A 27,981-nucleotide genomic window follows, 5' to 3' on the forward strand; every position below is an offset into this window, starting at 1 on the left:
TTTAACTAAAACAAGCCAGGTGATGGAGTTATCTTTACTGTCTACTGCAAAGAGATGTCTTAGTGTACTGAGTCACAGTTACTTCATCTTTGATTGTGTGTGTGTATGTGTGTACTTCCATATACGGATCTATGTTAGTAAAGGTTTATACTGGAATCTGGGTCAATTGAGTAAAATGAAAAATTTGTATTGCAAATAGTCACTTGATACAATGCCACAGATAAGCTATTTTAAATAGTGCTGAACGTCTATTTACAGAAGTGGCAAATGGAATTATTTCCGCCTCCCACTGAAAGCTTAAAAACTGAAACAGGATAATTGAGAATCCTATTTACAAGCTGCATTAACTTTAAACTTAAGAGATAACTAAAACACCACTGTGGGGAAAAAAAGGTAATATTATATAAGCTACATTTTTGCCCTATTCTTTTTTCCAACCATGATTCAAATTCATGAACACATAATATAAAACTTTAAATTCATTGTACACAGTTTCTAAACTGATATTCATAATGACATCAGTTTAATTAGCTTTTCCCCACACATTGTACAGGTCATATCTACAGAAGCAGGTGTGTGTGCATGTACTCATTCATTCATATGGTCATTTTAACAGACATTATTAGTTTCCTTTAAAGTGATTTGATCTAAGTTCCAGATTCCCTTTTCCAATTCCAACTACACCAGCTTAAGATCTTATTTAATATATTATATTCTTTAAAGACAAAATGATGTGAATTAGCCCACATTTTATTTTTGAATATGGAATTGTGTGTTGAAATGACATGTTGCAGTAGACTCACTTAAAAGCAACAAAACTAGCCAAAGCAAGCCAAACGTGGAAAAAAAAAAAAACCCTAACTGAAATTAGTCTCCATTTGTTTACTAAAAAAAGAACAATCAATACAATCAATGAAGAGTTAATTTTATAAGACTAAATATACTACAACCAACACAGGACCAAAAACTGAGTCACCTTAAATATAACCCATTATGTATTTCTTCATAATTAAGAAGGCCAACAAGTTTTTATCTAACAAAACAATCTCATTTTAAGAAAAATAGGCAGGACGTGGTGGCTCACACCTGTAATCCCAGCAGTTTGGGAGGCTGAGGTGGGCGGGATCACCTGAGGTCAGGAGTTTGGGACCAGCCTGGCCAACATGACCAAACGCTGTCTCTATTGAAAATGCAAAAATTAGCTGGGCGTGATGGCTCATGCCTGTAATCCCAAACACTTGGGAGGCTGAGGCAGGAGAACTGCTTGAACCTGGGAGGCAGAGGCTGCAGTGAGCCAAAATCATGCCACTGCACTCCAGCCTGGGTGACAGAGTGAGACTCCGTCTCAAAAAAAGAAAAACCATGCTTATTTGGCAGTGGGATTAATATCTTAATAATGAAAGCAAAAACGTAATACTTACCTTTCACATTCAACTTTATATTTTACCAGTTATCTTCATTTTCTAATGCTATTAGACTTATCTGAATGCTGTATAATTATCTGAAAGCATATTTTTAGGGACCCTGCTCTTAGTTCTGCATAACTGCTCATCATCAGAAATTTCTGATTATCTTATATGAAAACTATTCCATGTTCATTTAAGGATATAGGAACAAATTCCTGCAACCCTTTATTTTATTTTTTTTTAATGGTCACATTTATATTATAAAAGATAAATCTAAGTGTATTTGTTTCAAGGTAGCCTCCCATTATCTTCTCAAAGGACATGATGATAAAGGAAAATTCTATCTAGAATAGTATTTTTTTCTTTTTCTTTAAAAATAATTTCCATTTTAATATATGAAGACCATATAAAGAAAGCAAAAAGCTGTGTGCAATTCCTGACCACTGCATAACATTCACCGTTGTAAACCAAAGAGTAGGATAATAATGCAGTTATTTCTCTCAGCCAGTAGATTTCAGCATCTTGCCTTCCAATCATGTTTGCCTTGCTTCTACTGCCACAACTGCTAAGTTTCACAATACTTAACTCTTCTGAGGGGGCACAATGCTAGTAACCTCAACAAACATAAAAAGAAATACAGAATTTAAAAGTGCTTTGATACTTGAGTTAAAACAAGCTCCTATTTATCAAGACTTGATGGCCACGTAATGAGATTGTTGTAATTACCTAATTAAATAGCTGTTACTAAAGGAAGAGGAGTTCTTTAATTTAGAGCAAAAGGTTTCTTGAGGAAATACTCTTTCCTTCTAGAACATTTTAAATCTATATAGAATTTATGCCAAAAAAAAAAAAAGAAATGGAACCAGTTATATACTAAATTAAGAACCAGCAGAAGACACAACAGAATAGAAACTGCAGTCTGAGGGTATGTTATGTCTCAATAAAGCAGACAAAACACCGACCCATCACTTATGTCTCTTGAAGGCTGCTTGACACTATGTTTCTTTAAGCAAAAAACAACAAAGCAATATACACCTTATTGCCAAAATTAAGGATGCCTGGTATGGTCAGTTCATCAAAATACTTTCTAAGATAAAGAGCTAGGAAAGCAATATACTGGTTTTCACAAAGAGAAGAAAGTAATCAACTCAATATCAGAGCACCATGTTTATGAAATAGAGGGGACATTAAAAAGGGCAGGATTTTGTTTAAGTATCTCAGACATAACTACATTTTTAAAAATCTTATTAGAAAGAAACTTTTTTTAAAGTACTATATTTAATGTTTCCCTGATTTTTAAACATGCAAAGCATTTTAAGTACATACAGGGAATACCCAGTCTCTTCCATTTTAAATGCAAAACCTGACAGTAATTCAAGTTGGTGCTGACTTTGTAAATAAGTTGAAAAACCTATTCAATCATCATTATTAAACATCTAACTACTTACTTTTATATAGGACTTAATAACAGGGATATAAACTACTGAAAAATATTGCTTCACAAGATAACACCACGAGGTAGTCATAGTATCTTCCTGCTTGGAAAATGAAAATGAAAGCAAAAAGGCCAAGTAGTTGGATGGTCTTGTAGAATATCAGAAATGAATTCCAAATCAGGATCAACATCCTGAACTACCTATTAAGATTATAAACAACCTCTGTTAGTTCAATATGCCACTGGGGTGGGGGAGATAATGCTCCATATTACAGAAACAGATAGAATTATGATTAATAATATCAATAATATTTAGGCTTCTTTTAATTATTATCTAAAGCTCTCCATAGAAGTGCAGAACAAGATAACTCAAGATTTAAAGACATTCTTCAAATCTCAACTTAAGATATATTCCTAAAACAACATAAAGTTAACTATGATATCAAGGAAAAATTAAGAGTTACTTTATTTAAGAAAGGGTTAAATATTTATACACAAACGGCTATGGGATAATAGTTTGGTTTAAAATTAGCCTATTCCTTCCTCCCCAAAACTAATTATTAATCACCTTCTTTCAAAAACAGAGGTTTGAGAAGCAACCCCATGTCCAACCATCCTTGTTCCCTCCCTAGAAAGTGTGGATCATTAGGTCTTTTCAAAAGGAAACATCAATTGCACCACTGCATCAATTAAGAAATCTCTTTTTAAAATGCATTTTTAAAATGTAAGTACCACCTTAGCAGAACTGAGGATGTCAGCCATTCATCACTTAATGCGACTTACTTTAATTGGTCTTTTAAACACCTGCCTAAGAATGCAAAAGAACTGCTGTTCTTATTTTGGGAGGCCAAGATGGGCAGGCTGCTTGAGCGCAGGAGTTTGAGACCAGCCTGGGCAACACGGTGAAACCCCGTCTCTACTAAAATACAAAAAATTAGCTGGGCATGGTGGCAGGCGTCTGTAATCCCAGCTACTCGGGAGGCTAAGGCAGGGGAATTGCTTGAACCCAGGGGGTGGAGGTTGCAGTGAGCCAAGATGGTGCCACTGCACTCCAGCCTGGGCAACAAAGTGAGACTGTCTCAAAAAAAAAAAAAAAAAAAAAAAAAAATTACTGTTCTTACTGGGAGCTTTGAGGAAGAAAGATAAAAATGCAATTCTGAACTATGTTCAGGCTTAGGTAAAGACTCTGGACATCAGGAGGACAGCAAAAGGATCCATGGTGTCCAAAAGGATAAAAGAAAAGAGGGTGCAGGACTAGATAGATGATGGAGTTCAGTCCAAGGCAGTTTTTAACACACTGCAGTTTTTAGTACTACTGATCAACAGCAAGTCAAAGCAAATATTTACAGTGAAATATCCGCATGCAGTTAAAGGTTATAATTGTGAAGCTAAATACCACAAAAGTTGAAATAGTCTGACTATGTACATAGTGTTATACAAAACTAGTAGTTTGAACTCATGCAACTGTGGGTTCAACTGTACGTATTACTATTTAATGTCCTTTTACATCCAAAGATAGGGCAGAATATTGTCAAAGATTTTTATGGTTGGCCTGGGTCTATTAATATAAAAAAACAACCAGAAGCTACTAACACCGAAAAAAAACACTAATATATAAATAACCTTGGGGAAAGCTGGATTCTTCCTGATTTAAAATTATTCAATTACAAAACTAGCTTTTCTAATAAGAAAAGAAAATCATTGTTTACTATTATTCAAGACTTTGTTGAATTTATTTTGTTGATTTTAGGGCAAAATTACATGTTTATATTTTAAATAAATGAAACCTACTCATTAAAGAGTGATGATCATTTTAGACAGGTAAGGTGATCTCCATGTAAGGAAGGGCCAACATCTACCTTAGAAGCTAAATGTATCACACATCAGTTTTACTATAGTCATTAGGCTTTGGAGTATCATTTTAACCCAGATAGCCAGAGTTATATATTAATATTAATATTAAATATTAAAATATAACATATTTTTTGAGAAAAGAATGTTTCTATACAGAAATGGTGACTGATTGTAAAATGCCATTAATGTATTTTAAAAAGACCATAAGTTATTTACTTAACCTATGTAGAATCCATATACCAAAGTTTCTGCCAATAGTATTTTTTCTTGGCCAGTTTAAAAAGCTCTATGGTTCATGTCCCAGAAACTTTAAGTCAGAAAACAGAAGCTGAAGAAAAATTATCACTTTAAATATTCCCTTAGACTGATGTTTACTTAACATGGGCATCTCTAATATCCAGTAATGTGGGCACTTAAATTCATGATTCAAGAAAGGATAGAGTTATACTATAGGCTACTAATGAAAATCCAAGCATGAAAATCTAAATGCCCAAGGCATAACTGGCTTATGATAATACCACATATTAAGTATTCACAGTTCTTTTCTATATATACATTGGAAATGTACGTTTCTAGGGAATCTTTAAGTAAATGGCACATGGCTGAATAAAATCAGAAAAGCTTTTAAAAATTCTATACTTAGTATCATTGACTATGAAAATTATCTTACAGTTAAAATATCCTTAAGGGAATGTAGTAATTTTAAAATTATTATCCACAGTAGACTAATAATAGGAGAATAAATTATGTAAATAGATAAGTTCTTCTTATAAAGCTGATCAATATGGTGCTCTATAGATTTATACAATTTTATACACGGAACACTGTGCTGCATAGTTTACACAGTCATTATATTTTTCTGATCTTTCTGAATCCTGAGGCAGATTTAGCATTGTATGAAGATACAATTATTTTTCACACTGAAACCACAGAGGAATACTGAAGTTTCTAGATGGCATTATTTTTAATTGCACTACTTTAAGGTGGTAGGACCCACCCTAGATACAAGTTAAATAAAATAAGAAGTATTTGAATTCTTTGTACTTTGAGCTCTTCACAGGAAAAGTGTTCTACAAATTCAAGTTGTTATTTGGGGGGCAAGGAAAACATATAATTCTCAAACCAAAAAAAAAAATTTTTAATCCTAGTTTTTAAGATAGCTCCTAATATCCAAGACAGGATATAGGACATGAGATACTGGCATTTGACTATTCAAATTTATATAGGATTACAGTACTTTGAAGAAGTACAAAGAAATACTTTTAAAAATACAGGTATATAAATTAATGAAACTGGTATTTAAAAGATTTAATACAAGGAAAAAAGTATCGTATAGTGGTACCAATTCTCAATACAAATTATTAAGCATAGTTTATATAATTCCAAAAGTTATTGACATTATTGCTCGATACCACAGTTGTATGGAACAAGTTCTTGACACACATTAAAACTTGTATAATTTCTGGTTCATAAAAACAAAAATTTATACATAGGTCATTCACAAATCTAAAAGTTTAAAAATGCATAGAGATATGCACAACAAAAAGGAGAAAAAAATATATGTATGTGTGTATATGTATATTTAAAAGAAACAAGCTAATCTGATTTAACATATGTGTCACACTCTCAATCAAAACAAGTATACATAACTGTACTGAAAGTGAACTAGTGGATAAAAACAGTACTAAATGCATTCTCCATTTCTTATTAACAATCGGTTCTAAATATCAATGGGATATTAAATACCAGCTTACTTTTAGTTTTAGAACTTTTACTTTCTTTCAAAAACTTTTCAGAAACATATATCCATTCTATAATTGTGATAGATTGGAAGAAATATTTTCCTTAGAAATTGTGTAAAGGAATACTTCCACTCTTTTGTAAATAAGATTTGATAAACAATAAAAATAACCCAAGTAAGGCCATTATCATCTTGATCAAAAATATACACAGATTGTGATGCTACTATATTCTGCGATCCTGAGTTCTAGTAACCACTAGATACATGCATACCATTCACTGATTTGTCTATTCTAATAAAAATTTAATCCTGTCTTACTACCTTTGAAGACAGAAATACTCTTTTTTGATAGGTCTTCATAATGTTACAGATTATCTGCCATAAACAGAGCATTAGAAATTGTATGAGAAAGGATATGTTAGGTTCCAAAAGGCTATTAAAGAAAACTTACTATTTTAAAATAATGACAATATCAAATTTTAAAAGAAAGAAAAAATGATACAAAAAGTGTGCTTGCTGGAATAGATAATTTGAGCCTTACAAAGGTGTTTTTCTCTGTTAAGGAATTTATAAATAAAGGACTGTGTGTACCTTGGTGACAAAATAAAAAAGGCTGGCCACTTTTTATGCTAAGTTCAAATGTATTTTTTTGATAATACAAAAAAGTAATCCTTGAAAATCAGAATACATAACAGAAAAGAGCACAATAACTTAAGTATTAAACATCTATATGAAGTAACTGTTGCAAAGATTGACAAAAATGCACACTTAGAACATGCGGTTATTTAAAAACAAACAAACAAACAAACAAAACACCACACGATTCTGTAGAACCAATGTTATGTCACCACCAGGAGAGCACCAAGCAAGGCACCATTGGAAAGACAACATACTTGGAAAGTCTCTATAAATAAAGTAAATGCTAATCTGGTCGAAAAATCGGTGTCTTTGGTAAAAATTCTATGAGGATGACCTGTAAAAGGAGAAGAAAAAGTTTTTAAAAGATTTAAACAAAATTTTTTCTTAAAACTTCAATTATATGCTATCGCAATGTTTTTGAAAATCCATTCATATTTTAAAACTGCAACTTTGCATTACTAAAACAGATCTTTATCTGATAATGCAGAGTTCCATCACTGAGAATTCTTCTATTCATGGACCTTTACCAAATACATGAAATACCTCGGCTCTAGGAAAAGGAAGACAAATAAGCAAGTAAAATCACCAAAGTCTGAGAAGGGTGATATAGATAGTGCCCCTGACACACTGGAGGAGCAAACATGCATACATGCACGCTCCCCTGCACTCATGAGAAAAGGGGCTAGTATGCATTTAGAACTAACTGTATACCAGGTGTTCCATACTACATTGGGTCTCTTTAAACCCAACAACTTTTCTATGAGGCAAGTATTATAATCCCTATTTTACAGATGAGGAAACTGATGATCCAGAGAAGTTGTATCACAATTGATTGTGGAGTCACTGTTTGAATAAGACTATCTTTAACTTCAAAGACTTGCCCTTTCTACCACCCTACGTGACTGCAGCTCACCCAACATTTTTCTTCAGACTTTCTCCTTTTTAATCAACCCAATTACATGAGTCTTCTCTAAGTTCTAGAGTTGCTCTCATTTTACTCTACCAGAATATGTAATCTTTAGATAAAAGGTCCTTTATCTCTTAATTTTTTAAAAAGTCCATTTCTTCTTAGGTTAGCAAAATTACAGGCTAAAATTTGTTCCAAAACGCTTTTTAATAGGAAACAAAAGGAAAACCAATGAAAACAAAATATGGTAACACAGAGTTACACAAGGTGACCAGAGCTAATTTTTCCAAATTTAAATTTTCTTAAATTACAATCAACTCTTTCTTTTGCCCCATATTTGTATGAAATAGATGGTGATTTAAAAATTATTTGATTTTAAAAGTTTCTAAGTCTAGTGACTCATTGTTCTTTTTCAGAAACTGTGTCTTGCTTGATATAACCTCCAGATTTCAATACTTCTACAAATTAGCTGTATGGGCCAGGAATCTTCATTTTCACTCTTCAGTTCTCCTAGGTTTTGATCTGCCTCAATAAAGAAGACACACTTCTATACCTGGCTCAAAAATATTCCTCTCTTACTCTAGGTATCCTGCACTAAGCCTTAGCTGTCACATTTGCCACTCTCCTGACCTGTGATTTGCCTACAAAGTGTTCACTAGCTCCCTGTTAAAATATTTTCTCCCAACTAGTTTCTTCATTTGGGCTAGATTTCCCTGTTTCTTAGGTTTCTTATCTATAAAACAAAGGCATCGAACTAGATGACAACATTCTTTGCAGCTTTAAAATTTGACAATTAAATGTTTAAATTACTTAAGAGTCAACATTAAACAAATTCTTTTGTATTTCAAATATGTCCTCAATCAGTCTTTATAATTTTAGTCCCCAGTTGTGGGCATCCTCACACTTTACAATATATACTATTAATACATAACATAAAATAAAGGCTATCTTTGCCTACGTTTGAACTATTAGTTTTTAAATAATACATCCTACAAATTTTTCCTTCAGAAGCCACTTGTCTCATTTATTCTAAATCATCTGTCTCTACCATATCTGAACAAAGAAAAGTTAGCACCAAGGTGGTGTATATATATATATATTTTAGTATTTCCAATGTTCAAATTTAATCAAGGATAATTATTTTCTTTTAACAAAATGAAATTTCTTTAAGTTAAAGAAAAGTTGAGAGAAAGAGGGACAAATGGTTAAAAAGGCCCAAATTCATTAGATAAAATGAATTTTATTTGCTAGTTTAACTTTTAAAATTCATTTTTATGAATTTTTTAAGCTACATTATTCTCACTTTCAACTATCACAAATATATATATACTCTAAGAAAATCTAGCAAAACACATTTTTCCCCAGCATGTATGTATGTGTGTGTGTGTGTGTGTGTGTGTGTGTGTGTGTATATATATATATATTTTTTTTTTTTTTTTTTAAAGAGAGGCGGGTATTGCTATGTTACCCAGACTGTCTTTGTACTCCTGCACTCAAGTGACCCTGCTGCCTCAGCCTCCCCAGCTAGACTACTGGCATGCCCACTACACCCAGCTTTTTCCTAGCAATTTAAATATTTATTTTATCTTTACTACTCTTCTGGATATCTTCTATGATGGAGTGAAAATAATATAATGGCTTTAGTAGAAGTGCTTAATTATCTAAAAATTCAAGGAAACATTTTACAAACAAAGCATATAGTTCAAAATGTTTTGGAAGGTTAAATTACTTTATGAATAAATTATAGTCATACAGTTCTATCTGGAAATCATAGCATTGGGATGACTTTTATGTTTTCCTTTCCAAAGTAAATTTAGAAATGCACAAAAAATTAATACCTTAGTTTTAAGCTTAGTGTTTGTGTTACAAACGTAGTAATTTTTTTTCACTAAATTCTTTACAGCTCTTATCCATCCTTCTCCCCAAAATATATACATAAACCCTCCTACTATCTAAGATGAAAATACAAGACTAGTATTCTCACCTCAAAATGGGTTACTCAAATGTGTTATGATTATAAAGAAGTATCAGGTGTCTTTCTCATCATCATAAATTAACATGTTGATATAATAAAGATAAAATCTACATTATTTGAATAAAGCTAGTATAAGACATTTTAAAAATATTTTTTATGTTCAAGGATAGAAATGGGATTTGACTGTGTGATAATGAAAGAACAGGAAAATGCTAACAGAGAAAAATGCTTTTATGATAATTTACAACGAAACACTCTTTTAATCAATATTTTACACATACACACACATCTATGATGGCTATATTGTTTTCAAGAATAGACAAAATTCCTCAGAAATGTTATAACAGACACTTCACAAAGGCTCTGAGTTTTACTTTCAACAATTAATTTTTCCTTAGATCTTTTTCTTCTAAAGAAACAACCTGGCCATATTTAAAATAAAATACCCAAGCTCAAAAGAGAATTAAAATTCTTAATTTTCTAGAATATTCTGAAATTTTCAAAAGGAGAAAAACTGCTCAAGTAAATCATGGAGTCGGTAAATTAAATCCCACGCTGAGTAAATACAAAATTCATTGTATATATATGCCAAATTAGATATTTTTTAACAAGTAAACACAAGATGATCAACATCTCATTTTCTGCTTACTTTTAATTTTTACAAACCGATATTCTAATAACACTTTAAAACAGATTCTTTAAAGGGCACTGAGGTACGGGTAGTTAAAATCTATAAAGGCTAAAGGTTTCTTAAGCTCCAATGGCTTGGCTGAAAGGTTTTCTTCCATACTTGGAAACTTGATTAGCATTATATAAAAAAGCCATATCTGACTTGCTGCGTAACCAAAGTTGTGGTTATTCTTTATATAGCATCTAAAATTTCACACTCCATCAACACATGTTCAGGCTATTTTATCTTGGCAATTAATTTATTATTTTTCAGAACACAGTGAAGCCTTGTTTTCAAGTCATTCATAACTTTATAAATCAGTCTTGCACATGAAACCATGCATCTGTGAACCGTAGAAAATCCTTGCACTCAGGAGATTAAGCTCCTGACACCTTTGCTGATTAATAATCATGGAAAGAATAAGATCAGAAGCAAAATAAATGATCATTTAATAGAGAAACTCACAAAACAGCCCTTTAACTTACATATTCCATCATGTTATTCGTTTCACATTTCCTTTTGCTCAGTCTCCAATGCAAGCACAGCTAGACAAGTAGGAGAGTAAAAGAAGAAAAATGAGCTCTATTTTATTGCAGCACACAGACTAACCCATTTGTCCACCTTTCATATTTTTAGTTCAACAAAAGCATCTGTTTCCATACTGTGCAATTCAGACCCCAACAGTACGAAGCTGCTCCCTGTGGTACTCACCTTGTGGTATAACCTATTGTTTTCCCATTCTAATAACTTCTCAATCGATCTTCGTGTCTGGAAGACAAATGAGAAAAAAGTTTACTCTTGACTGGTTTTAGAAAACTTTGTTTTGCAGCTGCTTTTTCTGTGAAAAGGGAAGAGGTATAAGACAGTGACTGAGTATACTGCGGTGTGCATCACTATCCATTTTCTAAGCACTAAATGGTAACCTGAACACAAAGAGTTCTTTTTCTTTAAAAAGATATGGCTTTATTTCTATCATATGAATCTTTTTTTACTAGCCTCTGATTTAAAACTATCAAGGTTTAAAAGCTAATGTCATCTGCCAAATAAAATTAAATCCCCACTTTTTTCAAAAATATGTTTCCAATACTTAAATAGTAACAGAAGTTCCTTAATACATATTTTACAACAAAAGTAAATATTAGTTAACAAAATGCAAATGGCCTTTCAGTAAGTTCCAAAACAAAAAATTGGAAGTTAATATTAAATCAGTGAGTTATAAAATCAAACTAATTTTCACATCATGCTTAAAATAATGCCCGTATTTAAAAGACAGCTTACTGATTATTCTACCAATAGATTTTTTTTGAAGAGTCAAAATTTTATTTAAACCAACATAAAAGTGCCATCTGATAGTAAAATCAAACTCTTAATTCAATATTACTGTTTCAGGAATCAACTGAGAATTTACTTCAGTTGACTGATGCAAGATACGCTATGCTGCAAGAATGTTTCCTGCTTGGGAGTATGGATAAAAGAAGATAATTCACGGTGCCAGGTGTTAGGATGAGACTGACACAGCTGCAGGTGCAAAAACGACAGTGTTGCCACCAGGATCAACTGCAACTTGGTTCAGCTGCACTTTTCTTGCAAAGGAAAGAAAAAAACATCTTACCACTATTAATGTGGTATAAGGAAGTACTAGTAATCAAATATGAAAATGTGCATGTCAAGCAACGATTAGCTAGGTGTAAAACTGTTAGGATCAAGCTGGGTTTGAACAGTTTAATGTTACATAATAAAATTTTAACATGTATTTAAAATATCTACTTTAAATAGTTACATTACCTTTTAGCATATTAAACATGCTAAAGATACACCAAAGTCACATAGGTGCCAATTATACTTCATAACTACCAATGAATTACGACTACTGCCTTACATTTTCCAAGCTTATGTCACAAAACTCAGAAAATCAGCTACTTCTCTGGGTAATAATATGCCAATGACTAATTTATTATTACATTACTTTTTTTGAAGAGTCTTTTTAGCAAGAATTTTAAAGGAAAAAAATGTGCCCTTGTTAACAATGATCAGCAGACCTCACTTGTTTCTTTGTAAAGATAGCCTTTTAGAGGCAGCTCTCCTTTTAAATGAAAATAGGGCAGCAGTTATGGTCACACTTTTTGTTAATTTAGTTGCCAGTCAGCCCCAAATCAAAAGAAAATAAGGCTGCAGAGTGTAATTAACATTCAGTTCGGTCGTTTTGTCCCTTGTCTAGCCCCCAAGCTTTGTTAAAATTGCCATCTGAATGCTGAAGGCTGTAGGGAAATCGATTTGATTCTAATCGCACCATGAAAAGAACATGATCTAACTGCTTTCAGCCCTCCGTAAATCTGTACTAGGTCTTTAGCACAATGCAACTTCCAATTTAAAAAGCACTGAATGTCTCGTCAATGACTTTGTGAAGAAAAAAGAACAAGGAACAGACATAAAAATTCCAATAGTTGTTTAAGCATTAAAGTTCATTTGCATCACAGCGAACCTGAAAAGGGCTGACCTCTCAAACCGCCTCTCAGGTCTATGAAGTTGTAGCCTTGACAAGCTCACATTGACAGAGCTCATTGACTCTGAAAGGCTACTCTATCAATGGTGAAAAATGGCAATAGGTTCTACTCTGAGCAGGCATCTGCCTGCCCACCCGCTGCTAAACCAATGGCAAAACCGATTCAAAACCTGAATCTACCTTGTAATCTTTCTTTCTAGGGCCTTTTAATAATAGATTAAGATTACTATACAATTTGAGGTTTTACTTTTACTGATGATTTTGGGGGTGGGTGGATGATGAAAGAACTAGAGTGGAACAAGCTTTCCAAGTCCATTGTCTTATATTAATGTATAAAATAGTACCCAAAAGCTTAACACTACATTCTGCAAATACTTATTACTTAAAGAAAAAAATGTAGTTACCACCATCATTTCATCAGAAATTTAAACCCATGCTATAATAGGAATAGATCTCATTATGATATAGACACATTCATACACACAATTTTAAAACTTAAAAATATTTACTTTAACTTAACTACTAGTATTTGAATAAAAGATAATTACAAAGTATAAATATTAAATTCCAAAGTATTTATGTAGGAATTCTCAATTTCTTCTTTGCCTATAATTAGGATTTTAATGATGGGGCTTGGTATAATAATTGTATCTTACAATATTTAAGAATTCTAAAACAAATAAGCCCTGATATGCCACATTCTGAATAAGCATATAAATATAAAATATTGCTACACACTTCACAGTCTGAAGTAAAAGCTGTAAATTAGCACCATCTAATCTTGCTATAAGACTTCTTTCCTGCTTGACAGGTGAAAAAAAAAAAGCACTTGCACGTGCACCTTAATTAATCATTGAACTTGACATCTCAATGATTTACAGTGAGGAGCAGGTGAGAACAAACAAAACCAGAAAGGAACCCTTGATTTGAGTGGAACACTTCTAGCACACTAAGGTGACAAGTATATAGATTCTAGCAGTCATTTAAAAAAAAAGAAACTGTGCCAAAAATTATTTGTTAGTAACAACAAAAGCTCAAATAGAGGAAAAAAAGGTTTAGCTACTGAGAATGTTTAATACTATGCAATTATTTTTAGTTAAGAAAACCAAAATATATTTTCAAGATTAAATACATACCAATTTGGCAGACACTTAAAAAAAAAATGACACTTCAGCATTTATAAAAGCTACTTAAAAGCTTTTAAACATGAAAAGAAAGCACTTTATAACTGTAGTCATCCAGATAAAAGTTAAAGAGTTTATATGTCCACAAGGATGTCAGGTAGCTATTTCTAATGAAATGTAAGATTCAATAGTGTCAAACTCTACAATTGCTAACTGTGGGCAAGCAAACCTAATCATGTAACAACCTGTCCTTGGTTTTTAAATATTTATTTCAACTCCAAATTCAAAACAAGCTGAAGCAAATTAACACGCATCATAAAAAAATAATATGTATGGGATCTATCAACATGAAACAAAGTACCAAAAAAACACCATCTTTCAGCATTCCAGGCCAGTTTCTAAAAAAATAAGTCATTTTTAATTTTCTTAAGAGAATTTAGTGCTTGTGAAAAGCACCAGATTGATAGTCATGGGAACTAAAAATCTATTTAGCTGAAAGAACAGGGGAAAGGGCAGTGCAGGCTTTAGTGCAAGCTTCCCTACAGTGGGCCTTAATCCTTTTCACTGTTCACACCCTGGGGGTGAGGGGACAGGTTAGGTTCTTTACCAATGGAATTCTCAGTCTTTCTGCAAAAGATGATCAACAAGAAACGTAATTTTATGATGTATTCTTATGTTTAATTAAAAGGACCAAGACCACCAACTCACAACATGCAGGCAAAACAACTTTTTTGTGTGAATGGCGTCATGTTACTAACCTGGTCTGGAAGTAGACAGCTCCAAGCATCTGGATCCCACCCATCTCCCTCAGCTCACTTTAAATGACCCTTTTTCTTTTTTAAAAAAACACACACATTTCTTCATTTCCACACCTTAGTGGTTATATTTTTCTCATTGGTGAACTAGTTTTAATACAGCCATTCAGCTTCGTGAAAGTAAAAATTAATAAGAGATTTAAAAAATATCATTTCAATTACTAAACAAGTATTAAACAGACTTAAGTTAGCAACAAGTAGTAGAAACATAAGAATAGAAATTTTGGCTTCTATTTATATTGCCTTTGGTCCCTTTTAGATCTTTAGCAGAACTGTGAAAATAAGGAAAAACATGAAAACTGAAAGAGAACTAAAAGGGCCTCAGTAATTCATAAAATGGCTAATAAGGTAATGATTAATCAACAATATTAGATAAGACATATCCATATAAGACATAGCTTCCAAAGAAGCATCTAAAGTAAGCTTATAACAGCAAAATACACCTAGACAAACTCAATTACTGCAATAGAAAACTAGGATTTCCTGAAAATTCAAATTTGAGTTATCAGGTTCTTCTGTAATTTTTCCTAAATACTGTAACTTTCTTAGGAATAAATTATTAATATTATTCCCTATAAACAAATTAAATGCCATTAGACATAAATAAGTCTTCCAGCACAGCCAAGAACCATTCAGAAAATCTTTAAGGTATTAATCTCCTACTTTGCCACCACTATTACTTAAGAGTTTCCTAATTCCCAATGACTCATTTATTCACAATCAATTGTTTGAAAACATGGTTTTACAAAGAAGTGGTTTTCTAGACATTACTAATAAAACCAATGGAAATCTCATGAATTTTAGAGCACTAAGAGCCAAAGAAAAAAAATGTTAAGTGTAGAAACTGTAACAAAGTTTCTCTTAATATTTCCCAATAAAAGAGTATTATCAGTCATTAGAACAAAAAGATGCTATGATATGCTAACAAAATATATAGAATATCTCACTAACAACGATTTATAAAAGTTCATCTATTTTAAACCTATAATTAAAATGTATTTGAATTGGATTTATTCATACCATCACAAAATGGGAAAGAAAAATTTCAAATGTTCATTTCCCTACTTAAAACAAATTTTAAACTCCTAAATCTATAAAGCATTAATTAACCTTTAAAATAATGCTTTCAATGTATTCATAATCTTGTTTTTAACTTATATTTTTCAAATAAGAATGCTATTTATCTTTAGACATCTGTGTAAACTGAATTTGTTAAGTAAAACAATGTTTTCAGCTGTAAGTTATTAGGAAGAAACCATATATAATTTAAAATGAATTATTTTAACATAAGAGAACTTAAGAGGAAATTATATTATTCACTTCTGTTCATTCTGGATTAATATGAAATTTATATTCCAGTGATGTGCAGAAAAATTAGATAATCATATCACATTATTATACATGAAAAACCTAGATTCACCAAAAAAAAAACTAGAATATGATTTCTCAAAAGGATTTTTTTTTTTTTTTTTTTGAGACGGAGTCTCGCTCTGTCACCCAGGTTGGAGTGCTGTGGCGGGATCTCAGCTCACTGCAAGCTCCGCCTCCCGGGTTCACGCCATTCTCCTGCCTCAGCCTCCCGGGTAGCTGGGACTACAGGCGCCACCACCTCGCCCGGCTAGTTTTTTGTAGTTTTTAGTAGAGACGGGGTTTCACTGTGTTAGCCAAGATGGTCTCGATCTCCTGACCTCGTGATCCGCCCGTCTCGGCCTCACAAAGTGCTGGGATTACAGGCTTGAGCCACCGCGCCCGGCCGTCAAAAGGATTTTTAAACAAATTCCCTTCCCGCACATTAAAGCACCTCTTATAATTTTAATATGAACATTAACTTTTACATAATCTAGATATATTAAAACACCCACTGAAGTATCATGTACTATTTACTAAAAGTAATATTTTTAGATGGAAATACACTAAAAAAAAAAATTGCTAACATTTTGTGAATCAAAAATATCCTCTTAGTACTGAGCAGTGACTTAATAGGTGCTAATCTTAAATAGAATTTCATCAAGTTTACAATCTAGGCTGGTGAGAGACTATTAACTTGTTCAGGTTATACTGGCTATGAATTATGAAAGATGGAAAAAAGAAACATGTACACAAACATGCACAATTTAAAGGGTGTTTGTTATCTACTAACTCTGAATAACATTTCAGAAAGTACTAACGTTTTAAAAAACTAAAATTAAGTTTTGAGGTCCCCATCTGACCCACCTTCTGCCTGACCTATTTCCACTAGGCAATCTTCCCACTTGGTCTCAAACAGTTTTTTTGCTTTCAATAATCCAGTCAAATAAAAATGCGCTTGGGTTGGGGCAGGGTGCAGGAAGGGTCTCCTTTAATTTGGGCAGCAAATACGTCACTACTATTGTTTAAAAAAAATTATCCAAAAAATTAAAAAATAAAAAAGAGTTTCAACTGACCACTGTTAGAATATTAGAAAAACTGTTCATAAGACAAAGGAATTTCACGAAGCAAATAAAATAAAAAGTACGGCTATCAGGAATTTTAAAAAATATATGTAATTACAAAAGGAAGAATCAGTGCTTAGTGTCAGGCCTCTGAGCCCAAGCTAAGCCATCATATCCCCTGTGACCTGCATCCAGATGGCCAAAGGCAACTGAAGATCCACAAAAGAAGTGAAAATGGCCTTAACTGATGACATTCCACCATTGTGATTTGTTTCTGCCCCACCTTAACTGATCAATGTACTAATCTCCCCCACCCTTAAGAAGGTTCTTTGTAATTCTACCCACCCTTGAGAATGTACTTTGTGAGATCCACCCCCTGCCCCCAAAACATTGCTCCTAACTCCACTGCCTATCCCAAAACCTGTAAGAACTAATGATAATCCGACCATCCTTTGCTGACTCTCTTTTCGGACTCAGCCCGCCTGCACCCAGGTGAAATAAACAGCCTTGTTGCTCACAGAAAGCCTGTTTGGTGGTCTCTTCACATGGACGCGTGTGACATTTGGTGCCGAAGACCGGGGTCAGAGGTACTCCTTTGGGACACCAGTCCCCTGTCCTTGCCCTCACTCCATGAGGAGATCCACCTACGACCTCAGGTTCTCAGACCAACCAGCCCCAGGAACATCTCACCAATTTTAAAACGGGTAAGAGGTCTTTTCACTCTCTTCTCCAGCCTCTCTCTCTACCCTTCAATCTCCCTGTCCAATTCCAGTTCTTTTTCCTCTCTAGTAGAGACAAGACAGACACATTTTATCTGTGGACCCAAAACTCCAGCGCCAGTCATGCACTTGGGAAGACAGCCTTCCATTGGTGTTTAATCATTGCGGAGACGCCTGCCTTGGTCATTCACCCACATTCCCTTGGTGGCAAGTCAACTGCGGGGACGCCAGCTTTGGCAGCTCACCCACATTGCAGCCAAGGGCTGCTCCCTACCTCCCTTCTCTGTGTCTCTACCTTTCTCTTTAAACTTACCTCCTTCACTATGGGCAACCTTCTGTCCTCCATTCCCCCTTCTTCTCCCTTAGCCTGTGTTCTTAAGAACTGAAAACCTCTTCAACTCACACCTGACCTAGAACCTAAACGCCTTATTTTCTTCTGCAATACCGCTCGGCCCCAATACAAACTCGATAATGGTTCTAAATAGCCGGAAAACGGCACTTTTGATTTCCCCATTTTACAAGATCTAGATAATTTTTGTCGAAAAATGGGCAAATGGTCTGAAGTGCCTGATGTCAAGGCATTCTTTTACACATTGGTCCCTCCCTAGTCTCTGCTCCCAATGCGACTCATCCCAAATTTTTCTTCTTTCTCTCCTGTCTGTTCCTTCAGTCTCCACCCCAAGCTCTGCGTCCCCTGAATCCTCTTTTTCTACAGACCCATATGACCTCTCCTCCCCAGACTGCTCCTCGCCAGGCTGAGCTAGGTCCCAATTCCTTCTCAGCCTTCGCTCCCCTATCCTATAATCCTTCTATCACCTCCCCTCACACCTGGTATGGCTTACCATATGCGACTAGCCCTCCCCCACGTGCCCAACAATTTCCTCTTAAGAAGGTGGCTGGGGCTGAAGGCACAGTCAAGGTTAATGCTCCTTTTTCTTTATCTGACCTCTCCCAAATCAGTTAGCGGTTAGGCCCTTTTACATCAAATATAAAAACCCAGCCCAGTCCATGACCTGTTTCACAACAACCCTTAGACGTTTTACTGCCCTAGACCCATAGGGGCCACAAGGCTGTCTTATTCTCAATATACATTTTATTACCCAACCCACTCCCAACACTAAAAAAAGCTCCAGATATTAGATTCTGGCCCTCAAACCGCACAACAAGACTTAATTAACCTCGCCTTCAAGGTGTAAAATAATAGAGTACAGGCAACCAAGTAATAATGTATTTCTGAGTTGCAGTTCCTTGCCTCCACTGTGAGACAAACCCCAGCCACATCTCCAGCACACAAGACCTCCAAACGCCCGAACCGCGGCGGCCAGGGGTTCCTCCAGAACCTCCTCCCCCAAGAGGTTGCTACAAGTGCCGGAAATCTGGCCACTGGGCCAAGGAATGCCCACAGCCCGGGATTCCTCCTAAGCCATGTCCCAGCTGTACAGGACCCCACTGGATATCAGACTATCCAACTCACCGGCAGCCACTCCCAGAGCCCCTGGAACTCTGGCCCAAGGCTCTCTGACTGACTCCTTCCCAGATCTTCTCGGCTTAGTGGCTGAAGAGTGACGCTACCCAATTGCCTCAGAAGCTTCCTGGACCATCACAGATGCTTTGGGTAACTCTTACAGTGGAGGGTAAGTCCAACCCCTTCTAAATTAATACGGAGGCTACCCACTCCACATTATCTTCTTTTCAACGACCTGTTTCCCTTGCCCCCATGTATTGACGGCCAGGCTTCTAAACCTCTTAAAACTCCCCAACTCTGATGCCAGCTTGGACAACATTCTTTTATGCACTCCTTTTTAGTTATCCCCACCTGCCCAGCTCCCTTATTAGGTCGAGACATTTTAACTAAATTATCTGCTTCCCTGACTATTCCTAAGCTACAGCCACACCTCATTGCCACCCTTTTTCCCAACCCAATGCCTCCTTGGCATCTTCCTCTTGTATCCCCCACCTTAACCCACAGGTATGGGACACCTCTACTCCCTCCCTGGCAATGGATCACACGCCCCTTAACATCCTATTAAAACCTAATCACCCTTACCCTGCTCAACCCCCAATATCCCATCCCACAGCACGCTTTAAAAGGATTAAAGCCTGTTATCACTCGCATGTTACAGCATGGCCTTTTAAAGCCTATAAACTCTCCTTACAATTCCTCCATTTTACCTGTCCAAAAACCACACAAGTCTTACAAGGTTAGTTCAGGATCTGCGCCTTATCAACCAACTTGTCTTGCCTACCCACACCGTGGTGCCAAACCCATATTCTCTCCTATCCTCAATACCTCCCTCCACAACCCATTATTCTGTTCTAGCAAACCTAGCTGACCCTAGATTCTAACTCCTTTCGCCACTCCTCTTTCCGTTCGTTAAAAACAGCCCTAGAAGCTGCCCCCACGCTAGCTCTCCCGAACTCATCCCAACCCTTTTCATTACACATAGCCAAAGTACAGGGCTGTTGGGTCAAAATTCTTACACAAGAGCCGGGAATGTGCCCTGCAGCCTTTCTGTCCAAACAACTTGACCTTACTGTTTTAGGCTGGTCATCATGTCTCCGTGCAGAGGCTGCCATCACCCTAATACTTTTAGAGGCCCTAAAAATCACAAACTATACTCTACTCAACTCTCTACAGTTCTCATAACTTAACAAAATCTATTTTCTTCCTAACACTTGACGCATATACTTTCTGCTCCAGCTTCTTCAGCTATACTCACTCTTTGCTGAGTCTCCCACAATTACCATTGTTCCTGATCCGGACTTCAATCTGGCCTCCCACATTATTCTGGATACCACACCTGACCCCCATGACTGTATCTCTCTGATCCACCTGGCATTCACTCCATTTCCCTATATTTCCTTCTTTCCTGTTCCTCATCCTGATCACACTTGGTTTATCGATGGCAGTTCCACCAGGCCTAATCGCCACTCACCAGCAAACGCAGGCTATGCTATATCTTCCACATCTATCATTGAGGCTACCGCTCTGCCCCGCTCCACTACCTCTCAGCAAGCCGAATTCACTGCCTTAACTCAAGCCCTCACTCTTGCAAAAGGACTACAGGTCAATATTTACACTGACTCTAAATCTGCCTTCCATATTCTGCACCACCATGCTGTTATATGGGCTGAAAGAGGTTTCCTTACTATGCAAGGGTCCTCCATCATTAATTCCTCTTTAACAAAAACTCTTCTCAAGGCCACTTTCAAAGGAAGCTGGAGTCATTCACTGCAAAGGCCATCAAAAGGTGTCAGATCCCATCACTCAGGGCAACACTTATGCTGATAAGGTAGCTAAAAAAGTATCTAGTGTTCCAACTTCTGTCCCTCTTGGCCAGTTTTTCTCCTTCTCATCGGTCACTCCCACCTACTCTGCCACTGAAACTTCCACCTATCAATCTCTTCCCACACAAGGCAAATTCTTGGACCAAGGAAAATATCTCCTTCCAGCCTGAGAGGCCCATCCATTCTATTCTGTCGTCATTTCATAACCTCTTCCATGTAGGTTACAAGCCGCTAGCCTGTCTCTTAAAACCTCTCATTGCCTTTTCGTCGTGAAAATCTATCCCCAATTCGCCACTTTTGACTCCCTCTTGCAGTGGATAGATTATCTTTGCTGAGAGGACACACTCCAATACTTTTACCCTGATGAAGTTCTATTCTTTACTTTTATACTTACTCTTATTCTCGTTCCGTTCTTATGCCACCCACTACATCTCCTCAGCTATCTCCACCACACTATCAATCTCACTCACTCTCTCCTAGCCATTTCTAATCCTTCTTTAACAAACAATTGCTGGCTTTGCATTTCTCTTTCCTCCAAAATCACTGAGGGCCCGACTTACTCACTGCTAAAAAAAAAAAAAAGGGGACACTGTATATTTTTAAATGAAGAGTGTTGGTTTTATCTAAATCGATCTGGCCTGGTATATGACAACATAAAATAACTCAAGGATAGAGCCCAAACACTCACCAACCAAGCAAGTAATTATGTTGAACCCCCTTAGGCACTCTCTAATTGGATGTCCTGGGTCCTCCCAATTCTTAGTCCTTTAACACCTGTTTTCTCCTTCTTTTATTCAAACCTTGTATCTTCCGTTTAGTTTCTCAATTCATACAAAATAGTATCCAGGCCATCACCAATCATTCTATATGACAATTGTTTCTTCTAACAACCCCACAATATCACCCCTTACCACAAAATCTTCCGTCAACTTAATCTCTCCCACTCTAGGTTCCCACGCCGCCCCAACCCCGCTCAAAGCAGCCCTGAGAAACACTGCCCATTATCTCTCCATACCATCTCCCCACCTGCTGCAAATTTTTGCTGCCCCAACACTTCAACACTAGTACATGTTATTTTTATCATCAATATAAGACGACAAGAACGTCAGGCCTCTGAGCCCAAGCTAAGCCATCATATCCCCTGTGATCTGCACATATACATCCAGATGGCCAAAGGCAACTGAAGATCCACAAAAGAAGTGAAAATAGCCTTAACTATGACATTCCACCATTGTGATTTGTTTCTGCCCCACCTTAACTGAGATTACTTTGTAATCTCCCCCAACCTTAAGAAGGTTCTTTGTAATTCTACCCACCCTTGAGAATGTACTTTGTGAGATCCACCCCCTGCCCCCAAAACATTGCTCCTAACTCCACTGCCTATCCCAAAACCTGTAAGAACTAATGATAATCCCACCACCCAGCTGACTCACTTTTCAGACACAGCCCGCCTGCACCCAGGTGAAATAAACAGCCTTGTTGCTCACACAAAGCCTGTTTGGTGGTCTCTTCACATGGACACGTGAGACACTTAGGGCCAACAGGTAGAAAAGGGGTAAAGGCCAGGCGCAATAGCTCATGCCTGTAATCCCAGCACTTTGGGATGTTGAGAAGGGCAGATCACTTGAGCCTGGGAGTTCAAGACCAGCCTGAGCAACATTGTGAAAACCCATCTCTACAAAAATCAGCCAGGTGTGATGGTGCACACATGTGGTCCTAGCTACTTGGGAAGCTGAGGTGGGAGGATCACTTGAGCCTGGGAGGTCAAGGCAGCAGTGAGCGTGTGACTGCACTCCACCCTGGGCAACAGAGTAAGACCCTGTTTTAAAAAAAAAAAACACTTATTTTAAAAGCAAGAAGAAAGGAGTAAAAGAAAATCACCTGCTGATGGATGATAACAGACAACTGGAGAAACAAGAAGAGATAAGGAACCAGCATTTGTGGATCCTCACTTTGGGTCTGACCCCATGTTAAGTGTCTTGCTTTTACTACCTTATTTAATCTGCACAATAAGCCTATATGGCGGATTGGACTACTTTCTTTTTACATATAAAAACTAAAGCTTACAGAGGTGAAGAATGTAAATCTGTACTAGGAAATGGTGGAGCTGAGATTTGAAACCAGGATTAAATGGCCTACAATTTCCTGTTCTTTTCATCATGCTACAGAACTATTATAATACTAACACAAAAAAAAATTTTTGTAGGCCAAGCACCTTGGCTCACACCTGTAATCACAACACTTTGGGAGGCGGAGGTGGATGGATGGATCCCTTGAGGTCAGGAGTTTGAGACCAGCCTGGCCAACGTGGTGAAACTTCATCTCTACTAAAAATACAAAAATTAGCCAGGTGTGGTGGTGTGCACCTGTAGCCTCAGCTACTTGGGAGACTGAGGTAGGAAAATTGCTTGAACCCGGGAGGTGGAGGCTGCAGTGAGCCGAGAGTGTGTCACTGCACTCCAGCCTGGGTGACAGAATGAGACTCTGTCTATAAAAAAAAAAAAAAAAAAAAAAGCATTTTTATCAAGAACTTTTCTTTTTTACAGATATGTTATGGATATTTTACAGATATTATCCTGAGATGAATAAGGGAATGGCCCTAGTATACATCTACTAAACAAAGCTGGAAAATAGAGATGATAATTCTTTATATACCTCCTCCTCTGCCCTTCACCTTTTTTATTTTCTAGTACACCAAATTCTGACAGTTTTTGTCTTTTAAGTATCATTTTAATCTGTTTACTTCTCTTTCTTGTCTGCTTTTATGCCTTTCTCTTCTTGACTAATGCAGTCACTTCACTGAATCTACCCTTCTTCCCTTCTTTTTAAAATCTTAATGGTTTCACTTCAATTATATTTTGTTCTTAATTTCAAGGCCATTCCTGACTTTGTAAAGAAAAATTTTTATAAGTCAGTACTTTTTTACAGATATTATCCTCAGACAAATAACATATCTATAACATGCAAATTATCTAAGCCACTAACAAGGCTATTGGCCTTCATATTCAAGTTACTCTAAAACTATGATTAATGTGTTCAAGAAAAGAAAGTAGAAAGCTGGATGACAAAAATGAAGAATTTCAAAAGAGAACTGGAATCTATTTTAAAAAACAGCAAATGGACACCCTAGAATTGAAAAATACAGTATCTCATATTAAAAACTCAGGTCACAGAAGAAGATAGGTGCAAATCTTTGCATAAACCACGACACCAATACTATGTTCTAAATATTTACAGAGAAATGAATGTCAGCCAGCTGATGACAAAACACATTTTCTAAGGATTCTAGCATATCTTTACAGTGCTACCTCTGCATTTTTAAGGCTCAAAGTTTACACTTTTATGAGTATCCTCTTTTATGATGAAAACTTAGTAACACGGTTTAATTTTAATTAAAAACAAATTTTCACTGGTGTTCATAATAATGGCAGTAATTTATGTAAGAATTCGTTTAAGTTTCAAAGCCAAAGCATTCTTTAAAATGGAACAGTAGTAAATGTATTCCTCTAGTTATGAGAAATCTTTTATGTAGGGTCCCTTTTGTAAAGGGACTGAAATAAGATTTCAAAAAGGTCAAACCTATTTCATTATTCTGTATCTTATAATAGGGAAGATAGTGAAGAAGGGGCAAGAAACCACAAATTAAATGCCTAGGGCTAGATACAGAAAACCCAGTTCTTTCATTCAGAGTTCCCGTCCCACCTTCACTGCATTAACTCTTTACATGTCATTCCCAATCTCTCTAAAAGTAAATACACAAGTTTCAAGAAAGGATCTAACACTAGAAGAAAAATAACTTTACTAGAAGTCATGTAAACTTATTTGCTAGGGAGTAGGAACCTAATAAATAACTTTTCAAAGACAAGATGTTGATTTTCATTTGTTTTTATAAAAGCAAAACAGAAGCAAAAGCAATATATCAACTCTTGGTTGTCCAACTATAACTTTGTATAAAATCTACTTAAAATGTATATTTTTTTCTCCTATACCCACTTTACCTGCTTTATAGCTTCTTTACTGTCTGTGTCTTCAAGAAATACAAACTTATTTAAATATTAGGGAAAAATACAAAGATAAATCCGCTGAAAAACTAAAGTACTGCAAAAGTTGATATAATAATGCTGGGATAGTGTTACCATTTATCATTCAATTGGACAAATCAGGTAAATTATAACCTAATTCAGCCCATAGGCCTGAATTTTTCCTAACTCATGAAATCTTTTAAATTCCTTCCAAAGCTCTAAAACCTATCTCTCTGCTACTAGGTATAACGTCAAATTTTAATAAAAAATAGCTTGATTTTTGTAGTTCTTTAAAATAGTGGGAAAAGCATGAGATTTTGAGCCCAATGATTGGTATTCTAGTTTGGCTTAACTTTATAAACTGGGGAACTCAAATCGGTTACTTGACTTCTGAGCCTCAGTTTTCTCATCCTTAAAATAATCTGAGTATCTGCTTTTATAATTTTGTAAGAATACAGTACACATAAACTGATAAACTCCATCCCTGGTAAACAGTAAGTAAGGACTCAATAACTTACTGATATTACCGTATTTTCCACACAGGGTGTTATGAAGATTAAATTAAAAGAGAATGTATATAATGTGCCTTGCTAATAGCCAGTATACAATAATTATCTTTCTCTTCATTTTTCCCTTGTGGTCTATTATTTCATTGCATATCAACATACATTTTCCATTTTATAGCAAAATCTTTCAAGTTAAATATCAGGAATTTAGCAATTTGGAGTAACTGGTATTATAAACTAAATGTTTCTGTCTTAAATTACATTTAAGTAGGTGTAAAAGTCAAACATCGACTGGGCACAGTGGCTCACACCTGTAATCCCAGCACTTTGGGAGGCCGAGGCAGGCAGATCATGAGATCAGGAGATTAAGACCATCCTGGCCAACATGGTGAAACCCAGTCTCTACTAAAATACAAAAAATTAGCCGGGCATGGTGGTGCACACCTGTAGCCCCAGCTACTCGGGAGGCTGAGGCAGGACAATCACTCGAACCGGGGAGGTAGAGACTGCAGGAGCCAACATCGCACCACCGCACTCCAGCCTGGTGACAGAGCGAGACTCCGTCTCAAAGAAAAAAAAAAAGTCAAACATCAAATATGATGTGAAAGTTTTTATTATATGTAAAAATAAGATGTTTCTGATTTAATACAAACCATAACTCAAGTTTGTTTCTCTAAATTTACTCGACAGAAATTTCTCCAAGTTGTATTTTATATTGCTAGGTCTATCTGTACATTAGAACAGTATAAATATCCCCTGCACAAGAAAGATCAGGTTCCTGAAAAACCTCTGTAATAAAATCATATGAAAGTCAAGAAATATAGGGTAATGAAGATTAAGACCATTATCGACCACATGAATATTTGTTATATTTACCAAAATAAGGCAAATTGGATAGCATTCTAAAAAAAAAGTCATTGATTTTCCACATCTTCAATCAATAATAATAGCAGTTATAAGACTACATTTCATCCATCATTCCTTGTTCTCTAGAAATTCTTCGGGATTCCCACTTCACTAGAATTTCAATATAGTTTCGAATCTGTTCTGCCTTGTTTCAATATCTGTAATATGATGTATGTTAGAGGTATTTTTCTTTATCTGATTCTTCATCCAAATGTTCAATTCCTTTCTCATTTTATGACTCAGAGTTACTGACTATAAATGGTCAATCCCAAACACAGAGTAAATCAGTTCTGAAAGTTTTGGATAACTTTTAATACATCGGTATAACTGAGTAAGGATATTTTATATTCCTCCCATATACCAATATTCTTAGCTTTCTGCTTATGATTCCCCCAGGTTCACTTTCCTTTGAATTTCTTTAAGTCTTACAAAGTTGCATTCTAACTTAAAACAAAACTTTACTATTCACTTCTCCCATTTAGATTCTCAACACTACTATACCCCTAGCCAGAGTAAGTCACAATTATTGGATAACTAAACTTGAACTTGAGAGTAAAGATACTCAGAAGAAACATAACTAGAATCTCAACTAAAAAAAACATAGTAAACTGTATTACCATTTATTTGTATGCATACAAAATACTTGACATGAGAGAAATATAGGCATCTTAGCCAACATTTCAAAAACTAAACAGCAATTATCTTTTAAAAAATTCAGAAAAGTAAAAACCTAAGAAACCTATATTAAAATATTTATTACAATGATGGTCAGGTGCAGTGGCTCATGCCTGTAATCCCAGCACTTTGGGAGGCCGAGGCTGGAGGACTGCTTGAACCCAGGAGTTAAAGACCAGCTGGGGTAACAGAGAGAGACCTCATTTCTACAAAAATGTTTTGTTTTAAATTGGCCAGGCATGGTGGTATGTGCCTGTAGTCCTAGCTACTTGGAAGAGTGAGGGGGGAGGATCACTTGAGCCCAGGAGACCCAGGCTGCAGTGAGCCATGATCATGCCACTGCACTCCACTCTGGGCAAGAGAGCCCCTATCTCAAAAGAAAAAA

The 27,981-nt window shown here is 35.7% G+C and overlaps 1 protein-coding gene across 2 annotated transcripts in view; it reads right to left on the reverse strand.

Annotated features, from left to right (window-relative positions):
* Positions 1 to 5,640: 5,640 nt before the first annotated feature.
* The window catches only part of CHIC2 (cysteine-rich hydrophobic domain 2), a 55,893-nt gene continuing 33,552 nt past the window's right edge, over positions 5,641 to 27,981 (reverse strand). Inside the window, exons 4-6 of one of the 2 annotated variants that reach the window (XM_011958764.1) lie at positions 11,339 to 11,395; positions 11,113 to 11,172; positions 5,641 to 7,409 (exon numbers count right to left, since the gene is read on the reverse strand). In XM_011958764.1, coding sequence (XP_011814154.1) covers positions 7,359 to 7,409; positions 11,113 to 11,172; positions 11,339 to 11,395 — 168 coding nt within the window. In that variant the 3' untranslated portion in view covers positions 5,641 to 7,358. The remainder of the gene's footprint in view (positions 7,410 to 11,112; positions 11,173 to 11,338; positions 11,396 to 27,981) is intronic. The other variant, XM_011958765.1, reaches the window with a different exon arrangement.

This window comes from Colobus angolensis, unplaced genomic scaffold (assembly GCF_000951035.1).
Source record: "Colobus angolensis palliatus isolate OR3802 unplaced genomic scaffold, Cang.pa_1.0 Scaffold473, whole genome shotgun sequence".
In the NCBI taxonomy this organism is placed as follows: domain Eukaryota; kingdom Metazoa; phylum Chordata; class Mammalia; order Primates; family Cercopithecidae; genus Colobus; species Colobus angolensis.